The sequence below is a fragment of the Trichomycterus rosablanca genome, chromosome 13, assembly GCF_030014385.1.
Source record: "Trichomycterus rosablanca isolate fTriRos1 chromosome 13, fTriRos1.hap1, whole genome shotgun sequence".
Taxonomy (NCBI): Eukaryota; Metazoa; Chordata; class Actinopteri; order Siluriformes; family Trichomycteridae; genus Trichomycterus; species Trichomycterus rosablanca.
This window is the reverse complement of record NC_086000.1, coordinates 6,144,998-6,161,243: the sequence shown is the minus strand read 5'-3', so window position 1 is coordinate 6,161,243 and position 16,246 is coordinate 6,144,998. Positions and strand designations below refer to the sequence as shown.

The window sequence follows — 16,246 nt, the reverse complement described above, 5'->3', positions numbered from 1 at the left end:
GATCTGTCAGAGGCTCGAGGTTACAAAGACGATCACTTGTTTGATAGGGTTTTGAGTAATTTAGGCCTTGGTCATGAATAAATGTTTAATGTTTGTGTAAATTAATGGTGTAAACACTATCAGAGTGGGCAATGCTAAGACGCTGATTGTGGACACTGATTTTGATAACTTTACCCCTAGGAATGTTCCATTTATGGAGTGCTTGTATGCTCTAGAAGTCCAATGTGCTAGCCACCCATTGCTCTAGCCTACTAGACCTGGGTTGAGTTTCAGCAGTGTCACTGGCTTGGCTGGAGGCTCTACAAACACTATTGGCTGTAACTAAAGGAAGGAATGCTGACTGTAGAATTGCCATCTTTCTGCGGAAACAGCGATGCCTTTTGTCTGGTGAAGGCACTGGCATGAGTGGTACAGAAATACAGAGAGTGATCCCTTATATATGTTAAAAATCTGTGTTGGAATCTGCTGCTGTCTGGTGAAAATAAGCAACCAGTAGCTTTACACACATTGAAGGAGGCATAATGGAGATTGATGCGTGACTTCCGTGCTCAATACAATACGCCAGTTGTAGCCTGTTGGACCCTTAAGCAAGGGCCTTAACCCTTAATTGCTAAGATGATATTCTGTCACAGTACTGTAAGCGTCTGCTAAATCCTAAAAATGGTAATCTCCATATGAAGGTAACTGGATATGATTGATTTGGGGGAGGGGGGGAGGGGTATGCATAAACTGGTTCTGAATAAACTGCTGAAAACATAGTGCTTTATTAGGTCCACAAAGGAGGACATATCTGGAAAAAAAGAGGACGTATACTCACCTTAACTAAATATAGTAAATAAAAATATTTAAGCTGTCTGTCCTGGTAACTACTATGGAAATGTACACAGGGGTCTCTGGGACTTGTGTTGACAACTCATTTCCACTGGTTACAGGTAACTATCCTGGTAAAATTGTACATATAAATGGGGCTGTAGCGCAAAAGCTATGTCTGGTTTGCTAACCCAATATTTGCTTTATTTCTATTGGAGAGTTTACACCCGCCTTTGTGTGAGGATGAGAAAAAGGCTTGACAGAAGAATAACTAGAGGAAACCACTTCATTTAAAAATAATGGCGTTCTTGCTTTCCCTTACACTGACCTTCCTAGCGTTTCTTTCTGAGTATCCCAGGGGAAAATCCACTTGACCTACTTCTTTTGTCCCTCTACAAAGCTTGCCATGCTAGAAACCTGACTCAATGCTGCTTCCACTATTTTCTAATGAGTGCCAAACCACTGTTCATTTTTCTAGTGGTTTCAGACAGATTGAAGTTTTTATTTTGAAAATAACCTCTTCTTTTCAGGGGGTTCAACATGTAACTTAATATTAAATGTAAAAACATAATACAATTTTTCCTGACCCTTGTAAAATCAGTTATTCATGCTCCTATTAGGGGTCGGATCATTTGTCGACATGTTTGATTTGGCACTGTTTTTATGCCAGCTGCAGTTCTGACACAACCCTCCAATTTATCCAGGCTTAGGACCAGCATTAAGGGTGCACTGATACACTGTATGGACAGAAGTATTGGGACACCCAATTCTTTATCCAAATGTATTGCATTTACATTGCAGCAACAGTTTAGGGAGGGCCTATTCCTGTTCCCACATTACTGTGTCCCTGTGCACAAGATAAGGTCTATAAATGTATAAAGAAAAGCTTAGTTAAAAAAAACAAAAACAAAACATTAGTCTGCACAGAGCCCTGATCTCAGCCCAACTGTTTTCCCAGCTTTCTTGATCATAGGAGCCCAGCCATACAAACTCTTTTAACTAAATGTGCAGATATTCTGAGACTTGTGAGAAGCCTTCTCAGAGTGGCTGTGTGGTCATAGTTGAAAACATCACATAGAGGTCACTCTATTTTAATACCATTTGTTTTTGAAATGGGATATCCAACACGCTTATGGTCAGCTGTCCAAACACTTTTGGCAATATAATTTATGTGTCTCCTCTATAACGAGGGTCAGGTAATACCATGAGCTTTCTGTATTTATTTGTAAGCCGCCTAGTTCAGGAATCATCAACAATGGCATGACCTTGGACGTGTGGCTGTAGTTTTATGTTATCTCTATTTTTTCTGAAGTACTAAACTAAACTAATCTGTGCTTTCTAATTAGAGGCCTGACTTCTTTTGTGCTGCTTTGACTTTATCTTGTTCTGAGGACGCTCTCTACCATACTGATAGACTTCACACAAAGATGAACTATTGATCTTTGGAAAGTAATTGGCTGACACTTGCTGATCCACAAACTTCTTACACAGATTTTGACTATGAACCGTTTGATTGCTGGGCAAAAGAATGTATCTAGAAGCTGGTCCTACAGTAATACATGGATCAACTACAAGGGTTCTTCAAAAAGTTTCCACACTTTTTAAAACTCTCTTTATTAAGAATTTCAAAAACAATTTACATCACTTTTCTACATGGTCACCTTCCAATGCATTTTTCCCAGCATCATACCAACTTTTTAATGCTAAATGTTTTTGGTTGAGCGTGTAGCCACTGATGCTTCGCTGTTTTCACATCATCATCACATGAAAATATTCTTCCCTTTAAAGCTTCTTTGAGCGTCCAAAAAGGTGGAAATCAAATGCAGCTAAATCCGGACTATAAGGTCTCTCTCTCTCTGTCTCTGAGACACGACCAATTACTACTCCTCCCGCCCTCACCGTTTCCAACCAAAATATAAAAGTGCGGAAGCTTTTTGAAGATCCCTTGCTATATGCTATACAAATACTATATACATTGTACAAAATACTATATAATAAAATACTATATACTCTAGTAGTATATATTATACAAAATATTTTTAATGCATTTTCGTCCAATTTTCCTTCCAATTGCAGTGGTATCTAAATTTTTGATTTAATGATTTGGAGCCTGTGGTACCTAAAATGGAGATAAAAAATGGAGAATGTGAATGCAAGGATTTTGGGAGCTATGGTGTTGGTTGGTTTTGTATTAGACAAACTTTTAAACATAGCAAATGTAATATGGCCTTTGTTTTTTCCCTTCACAGTGTGGCAGTCAGTCGTTCGAGTGATGTGCCCTCTTTCGGCCCTCCCATCCCTAAAGATGTGACTTTGCCCAAATCCACTGTGTTCAGGGAGTTTCTCCTGACGAAGGTCATCAACGGCGAGAACGCCGCACACAAGTCCGCCAAGTTTGGCGCCATGGCTACACGCACACGTCAGGAGTACCTGCGGGACTTGGCCGAACGCCACGTCACCACCACAGCGGTGGAATCGTCCGGAAAGTTTCCCTTTATCTCACTGGCACACAAAAGGAAAGAGAAAATGCGCCCATATGCCGGGGCAGAGCTTCGCAGCCTGGGTGCAGTCACATGGGCGGTGCATTTGGAGGACCTGGTGTTGGGGTCGGAACGAGAGGGACTGCTAGCCATCTCCAATGAGTTTGTCATTATTCTTGACCAGGTGGCTAAATCTTTGGCGTTCAACTGCTACGCGAGGGACGTGATTGGCTGGTCTTTGGGTAGTCCTGCCTCCATGAAGATTTACTATGAGCGGGGCGAGAGTGTCTCACTGCGATCAATCAACAACAACACAGAGGACTTCGGTGAGGTGGTCAAACGCTTGGAGGTCAGTGTTATTTGTCATCTAGTCATGCAGCTTTCAAATGTTGGTTACATTAAACAATTTGCACTTAATTGTTTTTATTATTTGCATATTTGCACTTATCAAGTAGAACAAAGTCTCACTGTTCAAGAATAAGAGGTTAGTGGTTAATGCAGGACTGTCATTACATGCTGGGGCTGGTACCGCTGTGTAGTTTAATTGGAAGGTTTATATTTTTGGTTATATTTATTTTGGGGATTTAATCATTATTAATGTAAATGAATGATAAAGAAATAGGAAAAAATTTAAAATCCAGATGACTTGTTTATACACAACAATCAAGCAGAGCCACCCTCAACAAAATTAGAAATATGTCAGGAGTTTGAGTCTCAGCTGTGCTATTTTCTTGTCCAGGCGTCTATACAGGTATTATTGGCTGTGCCTGAGGGAGTTAGGTTGAATGGTTTCCTCGTTGCTGCTGCACTTGCGGCTTCTGCTGGCTGGTAGAAGCACCTGCACAATCAATGGTTGCTTCATGGTTAACTGGACTTTTGACACTCTAAATGTGATATTGCTTTGTGAGAAACCTCGTGTCTGGCAGGGGAAAAGAAGCAACCGGCAAATGAGCGAGTGATTGTCTGTGGCGCACCTTGGCCAGGGTGGTGGTTTTCAGCGGCAGAGGAAATTACATTTGGGGGATTAAACACAACTACATTGGGAGGAAAAGGGGATAAATGCAAATATAGAATATAAGGTAATGAATAGTAATTACCCATGTAAACTGCTAACTTTAGTGACTTCTTGTGCATTGGTAATGGGGATGTTGTCATCCTGGAAGAGCCTACTCCTATTAGGATAGAAATGTTTCACCATATTAATAAGTATAACTTTGTATTGCTTTGAAATATCCCAAACCAAAATCCTGACACAGCATTACAAAGCCAACAGCTCACCTTACTTTAGGGGGTCGAACTTATAGACATGTACTGTTCTCTGGGTGTACAACCTTGACCGGTTCACGTGGAAAAAAAGCAGTTTTTTAAAATTATCTTTTTATTCATTTTTCCCCTTTTCCTCCCAAATTTGCTTTTTCCAATTCGCTGCCAGGGACCCCAGCGGCGTCCCAAGAGGGTGTATATTCACCTGACACACACTCCCTCCGATGTGTGTGCAGTTCAGAGTGCAGTTCACAGTTTGAGAACAGAGAGCCACGCCCCAATCTCTGCGCTCCTCCACTTCCTGTACAGGCTCCCTGGGCTACCAAGGTGCCTGCTAGAGAGCACCCAGCCAACTGGTAGAGCTATTTTAAATCTGTAGCTGGTTTAGCTGGTTTAGTTTGTGACTGAAGCTCCTGCCGTCTGTACTACAATATTCAGCCCACATTTAAAGCCAATTCAAGTTCAGGACCGCTTGGGTCTGCTCAACATTTAATCTGTGTTTTTTAGGATATTTATGCTTCTGTTCTGTATTTTAATATAAGCTGTTGTTTTTCTCACAGTTTTCATATTAACCACTGTTTCTAACATTCATTTTTACTCACCTGCACAAATTTGATGTCATCGACTGCCTGAAGAGCTCTTGAAGCCTTGGTCACGGCCCAGGTTAAATTGCTGTGTTTGGGCGCTCAGTAATAGTATGCTGGATAATTATATGTACGCACTAGAAAAGTGTGCTGACTCACCCTGGCCGAACAGTATCGCTGTATGGTGCCGTTTAATACCCACCTACACAGACCTTTCATGGAAAGGCCAACGATACGTCAGCCTCACTTGTTTTGAAGGCTGCAGGCTTTCCTTTGTTTATTAAAGGAAACAAAATGACAGTTTTGCACTTGTTCACCTGCACATGACTTGTCATTGACTTCAGAAAATGTTAACACCTCTTGACTCTTTGCACATTTCTTGTTTAGTTTGAATGCATATAATTATTATGGGTATTTTTACCCATCAGGCTACAGTCAAAACATCTTTTACAGATTTTTGATATATTCACTAAAACTCAATAATATATTTAGACCCTTTGCTGTGCCATTCCAAATTGTGGTTGCTTTAATTACCCTTGGCTTGTGTGTAGAACTCAATTGGAGTTCACCTGTTGCAAGTAGATGCCTTGGACATAGTTTGTGTCTGAGAGTCCATGATTTACACTGCAAGGTGGTCCAAGGAACTGTCGCTGGACCTCCACGATCAATTTGTTGCAAGGCATAGATCAGTAAGGATATACACTGATCAGCCATAACATTAAAACCACCTTCTGGTTTCTACACACACTGTCTATTTTATCAGGTCCACTTACCATATAGAAGCACTTTGTAGTTCTACAATTACTGACTGTAGTCCATCTGTTTCTCTACATATCTTTTTAGCCTGCTTTCACCCTGTTCTACAGTGGTCAGGACCCCCACAGAACCACCACAGAGCAGGTATTATTTAGGTGGTGGATCATCCTCAGCACTGCGGTGACACTGAAATGGTGGTGGTGTGTTAGTGTGTGTCGTGCTGGTATGAGTGGATCAGACACAGCAGTGCTGCTGGAGTTTTTAAATACCGTGTCCACTCACTGTCCCCTCTATTAGACACCCTACCTATTTGATAATGATCGCTCATCTATTGCTGCTGTTTGAGTCGGTCATCTTCTAGACCTTCATCAGTGGTCACAGGACGCTGCCCAGAGGGCGCTGTTGGCTGGATATATTTTTGGTTGGTGGACTATTCTCAGTCCAGCAGTGACAGTGAGGTGTTTAAAAACTCCAGCAGCGCTGCTGTGTCTCATCCACTCATACCAGCACAACACACACTAACACACCACCACCATGTCAGAGTCACTGCAGTGCTGAGAATGATCCACCACCCAAATAATACCTGCTCTGTAGTGGTCCTGGGAGAATCCTGACCATTGAAGAACAGCATGAAAGGGGGCTAACAAAGCATGCAGAGAAACAGATGGACTACAGTCAGTAACTGTAGAACTACAAAGTTCTTCTATATGGTAAGTGGAGCTGATCAAATGGGCAGTGAGTGTAGAAACAAGGAGGTGGTTTTAATGTTATGGTTGATCGGTGTAAAGCAATATCTAAGGCTTCACTTCTTCCAAGGAACACAGTGACCTCAATAATTGTGAAATGGAAGAAGTTGGTACTATGAACTTTTCCTGAGGTTTTGGGCAGGATCTTTTCGGGCAGAATAAGCACTATGCCTGGCAAAAAATAGGCATTTGAAAGCTTGGGTGCAAAAAACGTCTTACCACTGTTAGAGCCACCAACATGGCCAGGCATCCACACAAACACAATTGGCTGTATTTGAGGCAGGGAGGGTTGGACAGGGTAGCTTCCCACTGCTGCTGTGATGTGGTGGTCACATGAAGCCTAGTGTGGTCCTCCGAACGCAGTATGGCTTTGTATGGGAACCCAACTCTAGCAGGAGCCCAACAGTAATTAGAAATGACTGGATTGGGAAATAAAGGGGGGAAATCCAGAAAAACCAAAACAGCATTGGAGTGGCTAAGGGGCAGGTCTCTAAATGTTCCAGCCAAAGCCCAGACGTAACTTTGCTTTATTTCAGTAACTGATTTTTAATTCATGTCCAAAACTTTACCCATAATGTAGATTGATGGGTAAAAATAGCAGTTATTTCTATTTAATATCAAACCCATAACACTTACTAATCTTCTGCCTTAAAAAGTTTTCAGCCCACTTAATCATTTTATCATGTCATTTCCTCAGTGAGATTTAAAATCCACTTCTTTTCTGCTACAACGACTTCTCCTGTTGCGGTCTTGAGACAATTGATCGATGAATACAAAGAGCTCTCTGTAAGAATCTGCCTCTGGTCAATAAAAGATAGATGCGGGTCAGCAGGGTTCACATGTGTTGGAAGAGGCATGTCCTAGCCTGTGGTTCTGCGTGGCCAGCGAGGGTGTAGTGCAGGCCGCAGGGACCACAACAGGGATTTATTATAAAATCTACCATGGACTGTCACAGCTGCCAAAGGAAGCTCAATTTAATGCTATTTTACATTATAATTATTATATTTCTTTTTTGGGGCTTTTATTTAAGAAAACAAGTGTCTGGAAATTAAATGTCATATTTTTAAAGGTTTTATGTAGTGAATAAAACAGTGGATTTGGGGATAAATATTTATTCAAGATACTGTACCACAAAACACAAAAATGATGTGATAAATGATGTTGCAAGTCATTTCAGGCTCTATAATTATACATTATATAGCCAAAAATATGTGGACATACAGCCATAAGCTTGTTTATGTTAAAATACCATGATATAGTCGCCCAGGTGGCACAGCGGGATATTCCTCTAGCACACCAATGCCGAGATTCTGAACTCCTCGGTTCGAAACTTGGCATTGCCACCGGATTGGCAGTGCCTGCAGCAGATACTAATTGGTCATCATATCTGCAGGGTGGGGGTCGGACTTTGTGTTTGTGGGTGGGTCTTCATACGCTGTGTAAGGACCCTGATTGGTGAAAGAGACGCCTGTGCAGAATGCAGGGGCGAGAGGAGGGCTGTGCACGTGTCAGAAGAGGCGTGTACAGCGACATGCTCTCCTCGGATGCAATCGGGTATCCCTCAGCAGCGGAAGACAAATTGAGTGCGTTAACAAAACGGGAGGAAAATGGGGAGAAAATGCATTTAAAAAATGACATGATATATTGCATTCTTAGTAGCTGCACTATTATTTTTTTCCTCAACTTTCATCTTTATCATTTGCTCCTCAGCTGGTGACCAAGGGCAGTCAGACGCAGGAGATGACCCTAAGAAGAAACGCTCTAGGACAGCTGGGCTTTCACGTGAATTTTGAGGGCATCGTGGCTGAGGTGGAGCCCTACGGGTACGCCTGGCAGGCCGGCCTGAGACAGGGCAGCCGATTGGTGGAGATCTGCAAGGTGTCTGTGGCGACACTGTCACACGAACAGATCATTGACCTGCTGCGCACCTCGGTCACAGTTCGAGTGGTGATCATCCCTCCTCACGAAGACTCCACTCCACGCAGGTAATCATGCACTGATGATGAACAAACCCATGTGGTGATGCCTAGTTAATGTAGCTTATGAAAACTAACTTATTAGCCATAGCCAAACAGGATAGCCACATTAACCATTGCTAAAGCATGGCTAAAATGTTTCTTACTGACTTACTTTATTTATAACATACAGTCGCAAAATATATAAGAAGATATCAGAAGATTTCAGTCATCTTATCAAAATCACTGGCTAGAGTTTATTCACATTAGCGGTAGCAAGGTGTCCAACTTTGTAGGTTTACATGTAACAACACATCTGAATAACTAGCTTAGCCTTATCTTAATGTCTTGTTAACATGGCCAACTATGACAAATTTTACTATAAAAAAAGAGAAATGCTGACATGCTGAATGTATGTGTAACTCAATTTAATAATTAACAATTTATCCAGAGTTAACCAATGAAAGAAATGGTTGCCAAACCAACTAAATAAATCTCCTAAACATAAAACCGAAATATTATGTGAACATATGTACGAAGGTTTTTCAAAAAGTTTCCGCACTTTATTTATTTATTTATTTTTTAATGCATTTTCTCCCCTTCCGCTGCTGAGGGATACCCAATTGCATCCAAGGAGAGCACATCACTGTACATGCTTCTTCCGACACGTTACACAGCGTATGAAGATCCCACCCACACATAGTCTGGTCCCCACCCTGCAGATACGGTGGCCAATTAGTATCTGCTGCAGGGACTTGCCAGTTATGCCCGCCAGATGGCGCCCAGCCGACCGGTGGCAACACTGAGTTTTGAACCGAGGAGTTCAGAAGCTCGGCGCTGGTGTGCTAGCGGAATATCCTGCTGCATCACCTGGCTGCCTAAACTCTATTTATTAAGATTTACAAAATACATCACTTTTGTACACAGTCACCTTCTGATGCATTTTCCAAGCGTCGTACCAACTTTTTAATGCCATCAGCATTCACATTCAGCTTTCACATCATCATCACATGAAAATCTTCTTCCCCTTAAAGTTTTTTTGAGCAGTCCAAAAAGGTGGAAATTAGAAGGCACTAAATCTGGACTATAAGCTCTCTCAGACATGGCCAATTACTACTTCCCCTGTCCTCACGGTTTCCAACCAAAATATAAAAGTGTGGAAACTTTTTGAAGATCCCTTGTATGTGCATATGTTTACCGCATTTATCTGAAGTGACTTGCAGTTGTGATCAAATACAAGGCAGGCAATTGAGGATAAAGGGCCTTGCTAAGAGGCTCAGTTGTGGCAACCTTCAGATTACTAGTCCAGTACCTTAACCTTTAAGCTACCACTGTCCTTACATATTCCTGGACAATGCTTCCTGTTTGTCAGTCATGATGTTTGGTCACAGAGTGAATGGCTCTTCTGTATGGCAGATCTGTAATATGACTAGTGCTAGCTGACTTGCATTACCTCACCTATATCACAAGCAAATAAGGTGATTATAAAGTGTTCTCAGAGATCCTTGGTAGATTTATTAATAAGGATGTACACTATTAGACCCAAAGTATGTATATTAGGCAGAAACACACCTGATGATGAGATTCTTGGATATACTATTCCAAAACCATGCCCATTAACATGCTTTACCATGGCATTTAATATAGGCATCCACTTTGCTGTAAAGCCTTTTGGAGTGTGTCAGTCAATAGAGTATTTATGACATCAGGCACTCATGTTAAACGAGAAGACCTGGCTTGCAATTAGTGTTCCAGTTTATCCCATAGACGTTCAGTGGGGTTGGGGTTGTGGTTAGGGCTCGGCCTCTGTGCACTCAGCAAACTGACTTTATGGATTTATCTTTGTGCAGAGGTTCATGGTCAGGCCATTATATTCATGAGTCTTTCCCAAACTGCTGCCACAAAGTTATTGATTTTATACACCTGTTTGCAGTGGGGGATGCTTGGGTTGTGAGGTGGGAAAATATGCTAGCCCACTACTGCTGAGATCCAAGGTTTAAATTTCTACAGACGTCTACAGAGACGTGATTGGCTTTGTCTGATGGCCGAACGGCCTAGCTGTTGGGAAGTGCACTCTCAAAAATAAGGAGGATTGTGTGAGGAAGGGTGCCCGGCTTAAGCGTTGCTGATCTCACCAATAGTAGGCTAGCATGATTTACCGCTGTGCCACTGGAGTGCCCCTATGCTGGCTTCAAATAGACATTATATATTACCCTAAAAACACTGCTTTCCAAAAAAGACTATTGCATATATCTGATTGTATATTCTTCTTGCTAACTCCATTTTGTGCTTGCCGAAACCACATTGTACATTGTGTGGTAACTCAGTCTTTTCTTTTGTTCTAAAGAGGATGCTCGGAGATATACCACATGCCACTAGTGGACTACAAAAACCACAAGGAGGGGATGCCCTATGAGTACAAGTTCCCCTTTTGCAGCAATAATGAGAAGTGGCCTCGACCCAGCGCTCCACCACAGACTGTGGTTTGCACTTCCCAGAATCGCAACGTAAATCAGGGTGCAATGGTGAGCAAGGCCCAGACCTCAGACTACGCAAAAAGATCTACAGTCCTCCCTCGCAGCGTGTCCAGTGAAGGGCGTCCACTGAATGCCAGAAGGTAGCTTTCAATCCTGAGTGTCAATATTTTACTTGGTCGCCTGTTTCTTATTGCCAAAACAGTATTTAGTAATTACAGTGGTACCTTGTAACTCAACGTCCCCTAAACTCAACGCCCTTCGTTAAGAAATTTGTACCCTTAAACTCAATGTTTCAATTCTAAAAGTCTTCAACTCTTCCAATTTATTTACATTTAAATTAGGAGACTATTTAAATGTGTACATTAATATTGGACTTTAATACCTCAAGCTGAGCTGACACTTTAATTACTGGTAACATTTGAGTAGCCATTCAGATGCCATAAATAAGCAGTGCCACTGTGACCACATTCTGCTTTACCTAGTGTAGTATAACTGCTATGATCCTGTTCTCTCACAGGTCCCCTCCTGGCAATGATAACTACGCCCTGGCTTGTTCCATCGTGATGGGCCGCTCCCCGCACACCCGCAGCTCCCCCAACAACCAATCATTCTCCAGTGAAATAAGTTCCAGCTCCACCCACTGGCGTCAGAAGTCCGCCATGGATGGGTAGGTCGTCTTGATTTTCTTACAAAAAAAAAAAAAAAATGACCAGAATGATTTGTTGGATAAGAACTGTAACAGCCTAGTGGGTAGAGCTTGTGATATCAATTAGAAGGTTGTGGGTTTAACTCCTGGCTCTGTTACTGATGGGCCCTTGAGCAAGGACCTTAACCCTCTTGGCTCCAGGGCCACCATACAGTGGCTGAACCTGTGCTCTGACCCCAAACAAGCTGGACTACGTGGAAAGAAATATTTTATTGTACTGTACACACACACACACACGCGCACACACACACACACACATATATATAGATATAGATATAGATATAGATATGCTGTAGATATACAGTACAGGCCAAAAGTTTGGACACACCTTCTCATTCCTGTGGTTTTTCTTAATTTTTTTTTAATTTTCTACATTGTAGATTAATACTAAAGACATCCAAACTATGAAGGAACACATATGGAATTATGTAGTAAACAAAAAAGTGTTAAACAAACCAGAATATGTTTTATATTTTAGATTCTTTAAAGTAGCTATCTTTTGCTTTAATGACAGATTTGCACACTCTTTGAAATTTTCTCAACCAGCTTTATTAGGTTTCCACCTGGAATGGTTTTCAATGAATGTTTGTGCCTTGTCTAGAGTGAATTTTTGGAATTTGTTGCTTTTTTAATGTGTTTGAGACCATCAGTTGGGTTGTGCAGAGGTAGAGTTGGTAAAATATAAAACATATTCTGGTTTGTTTAACACTTTTTGGTTCACTACATAATTCTTCATAGTTTGGATGTCTTCAGTATTAATCTACAATGTAGAAAATAAAAATAATCAAGAAAAAACATTGAAGAGAAGGTGTGTCCAAACTTTTGGCTGGTGTGTCCAAACTTTTGGCCTGTACTGTATATATATAGATATATGACAAATTTATACCATCTGCCCCTGATTATCAATCGAAAGAGCATTTGTCCGGTCAAACACTGATATTGGACTAGAGAAACCAAGTGGTCATCTAGTTATGTCTTTATAGAGTTTGCTTTGTGTTCAGGGGCACAGTTGGGCAGAAGCTTATCAGTTATTTTACATCATAGATATGATGTCCACATATATTGTACATTATGGCTCTAAACCCACATGATGCCTCAATATTAATGATTGATTTAAAATAATTAGTAGCATTTACCATCAGTAGTATTTTTTTCAATTACAAATTATTCATAATGGCAAAGCATTGATGTTTTGTCATGTGGGTACCCAGTTACATGTAGCTAATATAGACCTGTTGTGTTTAACCATCCAATTTATGCTGGTAAACCCAGCACTGCATGATTTGCCTAGTCATCTTTCAATAGCGTTTTAGTGTATGCAGTAAAGTAGGTTTCATAAACACAATCAGTACTTCTATAATACCAAACTTGTAATTATATAGAATCTAATCTGATTAGAGACCCTGTTTCCTTTTTTTCTTTATTTTAATATTTTTGTCTGTTTTATATTCATTATTTTTTTATCTATAGCTTTAATGCCAACCAAAGCTCCCCATTTGCTCCTGAACGTCAGAATCTAAAGGAGAGTGTATGGGTTACACCAAACTGGACCAGAGTGGTGGAGGGTGAAGTGGCCAGTCGAACACCAGGTAATCAGTTCTACAGTATGATTTCAGTGCAGATAGTTGTGCTGTTGTTGTTGTTAGATGTTTGTTATGATGGTGTCTAGGCTTAGCCGTAATGGTGTCTTGCTAGGGTTACAGCCATATTGTAACTTTGGCTTGTGGATTGTGGATAACAGTTAAGGTCAAGGTTTTTCTTCCTATGGATTTTCCCCTTTATCTCCTAATTTAGTCACTTCCAATTCCCAATTCCAATTCACTGCCACTTGTATTACCCCTGATCTGATCAGGAAGAGCTGAATCACCACACAGCCCCTTTGACATGTGTCCAGTCTGTGCTGCCAACATTGCCCCACCCATCCCCATTTTGCACAGGTTCCTGGACCAGTCCCGGAGATTGCAAATCATTGCAGCAGTGGGAAGAGACCATGTCTCACCACCCAGCTGACTAGGTCAGTGGAGATTCGAACTCGTGAGTTAGACCGCTGGTCTACCCAACTGCCCGAGGGGTATTTTTTTTCACTAAGAGGTACTTGGTAGTTATATTGTAGAGTTGAGTCATGTGGGGCCAGGAAAGCCTGTGTAGAGTGGTATGTAGTGTAGATGTGGTGCTGTTCCTAATGGAGCGTAACCGCTTTCTGAAACGAGTTTTGTACATAGTGGTTGAATAGGTGTGTGGAATCACTGGACCAGATTTGTTATTCTTGCCTCATTGTTGCCTTTTTTGACTGAAAGCGGACTCTATCCTGATCACTATATCCTGACTTGTTCCTCTCTAGACACATTTACTCTCTTTTTAACTACATCCTTTGTTGTTTAGAGCCATCTATGACAAAAGTAAAGCCAGTCATGACAAGCATTGACCAACACCACAAAGAGCACAGCACATCACCCTACCCCAACATGAACTGTAAGGTGGGTACACAGTTTGGCTACACTCTTCAGCTCATTGACACACCCATATACACTGATCAGCCATAACATTAAAACCACCTCCTTGTTTCTACACTCACTGTCCATTTTATCAGCTCTACTTACCATATATAAGCACTTTGTAGTTCTACAATTACTGACTGTAGTCCATCTGTTTCCCTACATCATTTTTTAACCTGCTTTCACCCTGTTCTTCAATGGCCAGGACCCCCACAGGACCACCACAGAGCAGGTATTATTTAGGTGGTGGATCATTCTCAGCACTGCAGTAACACTGACATGGTGGTGGTGTGTTAGTGTGTGTTGTGCTGGTATGAGTGGATCAGACACAGCGGCGCTGCTGGAGTTTTTAAATACCGTGTCCACTCACTGTCCACTCTATTAGACACTCCTACCTAGTTGGTCCACCTTGTAGATGTAAAGTCAGAGACGATCGCTCATCTATTGCTGCTGTTTAAGTTGGTCATCTTCTAGACCTTCATCAGTGGTCACAGGATGCTGCCCATGGGGTGCTGTTGACTGGATGTTTTTGGTTGGTGGACTGTTCTCAGTCCAGCAGTGACACTGAGGTGTTTAAAAACTCCAGCAGGGCTGCTGTTTCTTATCTACTCATACCAGCACAACACACACTAACACACCACCACCATGTCAGTGTCACTGCAGTGCTGAGAATGACCCACCACCCAAATAATACCTGCTCTGTGGTGGTCCTGTGGGGGTCCTGACCATTGAAGAACAGCATGAAAGGGGGCTAACAAAGCATGCAGAGAAACAGATGGACTACAGACAGTAATTGTAAAACTACAAAGTTCCCCTATATGGTAAACGAGCTGATAAAATGGACAGTGAGTGTAGACACAAGGAGGTGGTTTTAATTTTATAGCTGATTGGTGTACGCTTACACAATGATTACATCTTACATTTCTCCATCTGACAGAACGACATGACACCGGTCAGCCAGTCCAGCAGCAGCGCACTGTCCGCTCATAGAGAGGACATCAGCGGCAGGTCGAACATGGACCTGAACGGCTTTACTGCTGGATATCTTCAGTCAACGTATATTGACGGCGGTCCTGAAGCTGTGTCCAGAAAGACTGATCCAGTTCCCGTTCCAGTCTCCAGACCTAAAGAGAAAGCCTCAGCTCACTGGGGGGAAATCAGCTCCGCCTCCCGCAGTCATCCTCCACAGGTTTCCCCCAGTGTGTCTGATTCTCCTGTTCACACAGATCATACTGAGAATCAGGCCAAAAGCCCACCAGACACCAGCTCTAATACTCTCAGTGATGCAGCGTCTCATTCCAGGTACACATTAAAAACCATCATCTGGAAGATTAAATAGCTTACGATCATTCAGTGATGTTTATAATGTATAGAGGCGTTACATAAAAATGGCAGACTCTATTGATCACAGCTAATTGCATTGACAGCCAGTTATAAACCGTGTGGTTAATCATAGTTGTATGAAATTACATCGTCCGAGTCTCAAACCACACACTAGCATTCATAATACGTATTTATTATTTATAAATAACAGACCAGGTGACTAGAGTTCACAGTGGCATAACTAATAAATGCTGAACATAAGGTTATCCTTCACAAAAATGGTACAAATTATATATTGTAATAAAGATATCAGTTTATTATTTCAGATGACCCCCCAAATCGGGGAATTTCTCTGATTTTCAACCCCAAAAATCTTTATTTTTATGGATTTACACAATATAGGTTCCAAAATCCTGATTTCCAAATCCCAATTGTGAATCCGCTGCTCCTTGCACAGCTCCTGATCAATAAGTGCCATATCACCCCACATGACCTCCGACACATATCCACACATATCTGCGGCTGCTTCTAATAACCTATCAGTGTTTGATTCCCACAGAGAGCCGTATGGTGTACAGAGAGCCACACTAAGCACCATGTGACCACCCCCCTAACATATCACAGCAGCAGTGAGTAGTGACCCCGTCCAAC

At 41.7% G+C, this 16,246-nt stretch overlaps 1 protein-coding gene across 1 annotated transcript in view; it reads left to right on the top strand.

Moving 5' to 3' along the window:
- LOC134324835 (signal-induced proliferation-associated 1-like protein 1) overlaps positions 1–16,246 on the top strand; it is a 92,666-nt gene that overhangs the window by 59,564 nt on the left and 16,856 nt on the right. Inside the window, exons 8-14 of the mRNA XM_063006712.1 lie at positions 3,060–3,639; positions 8,350–8,624; positions 10,942–11,211; positions 11,589–11,738; positions 13,248–13,366; positions 14,160–14,254; positions 15,210–15,574. Of these exons, the coding sequence (XP_062862782.1) occupies positions 3,060–3,639; positions 8,350–8,624; positions 10,942–11,211; positions 11,589–11,738; positions 13,248–13,366; positions 14,160–14,254; positions 15,210–15,574 (1,854 nt within the window). The remainder of the gene's footprint in view (positions 1–3,059; positions 3,640–8,349; positions 8,625–10,941; positions 11,212–11,588; positions 11,739–13,247; positions 13,367–14,159; positions 14,255–15,209; positions 15,575–16,246) is intronic.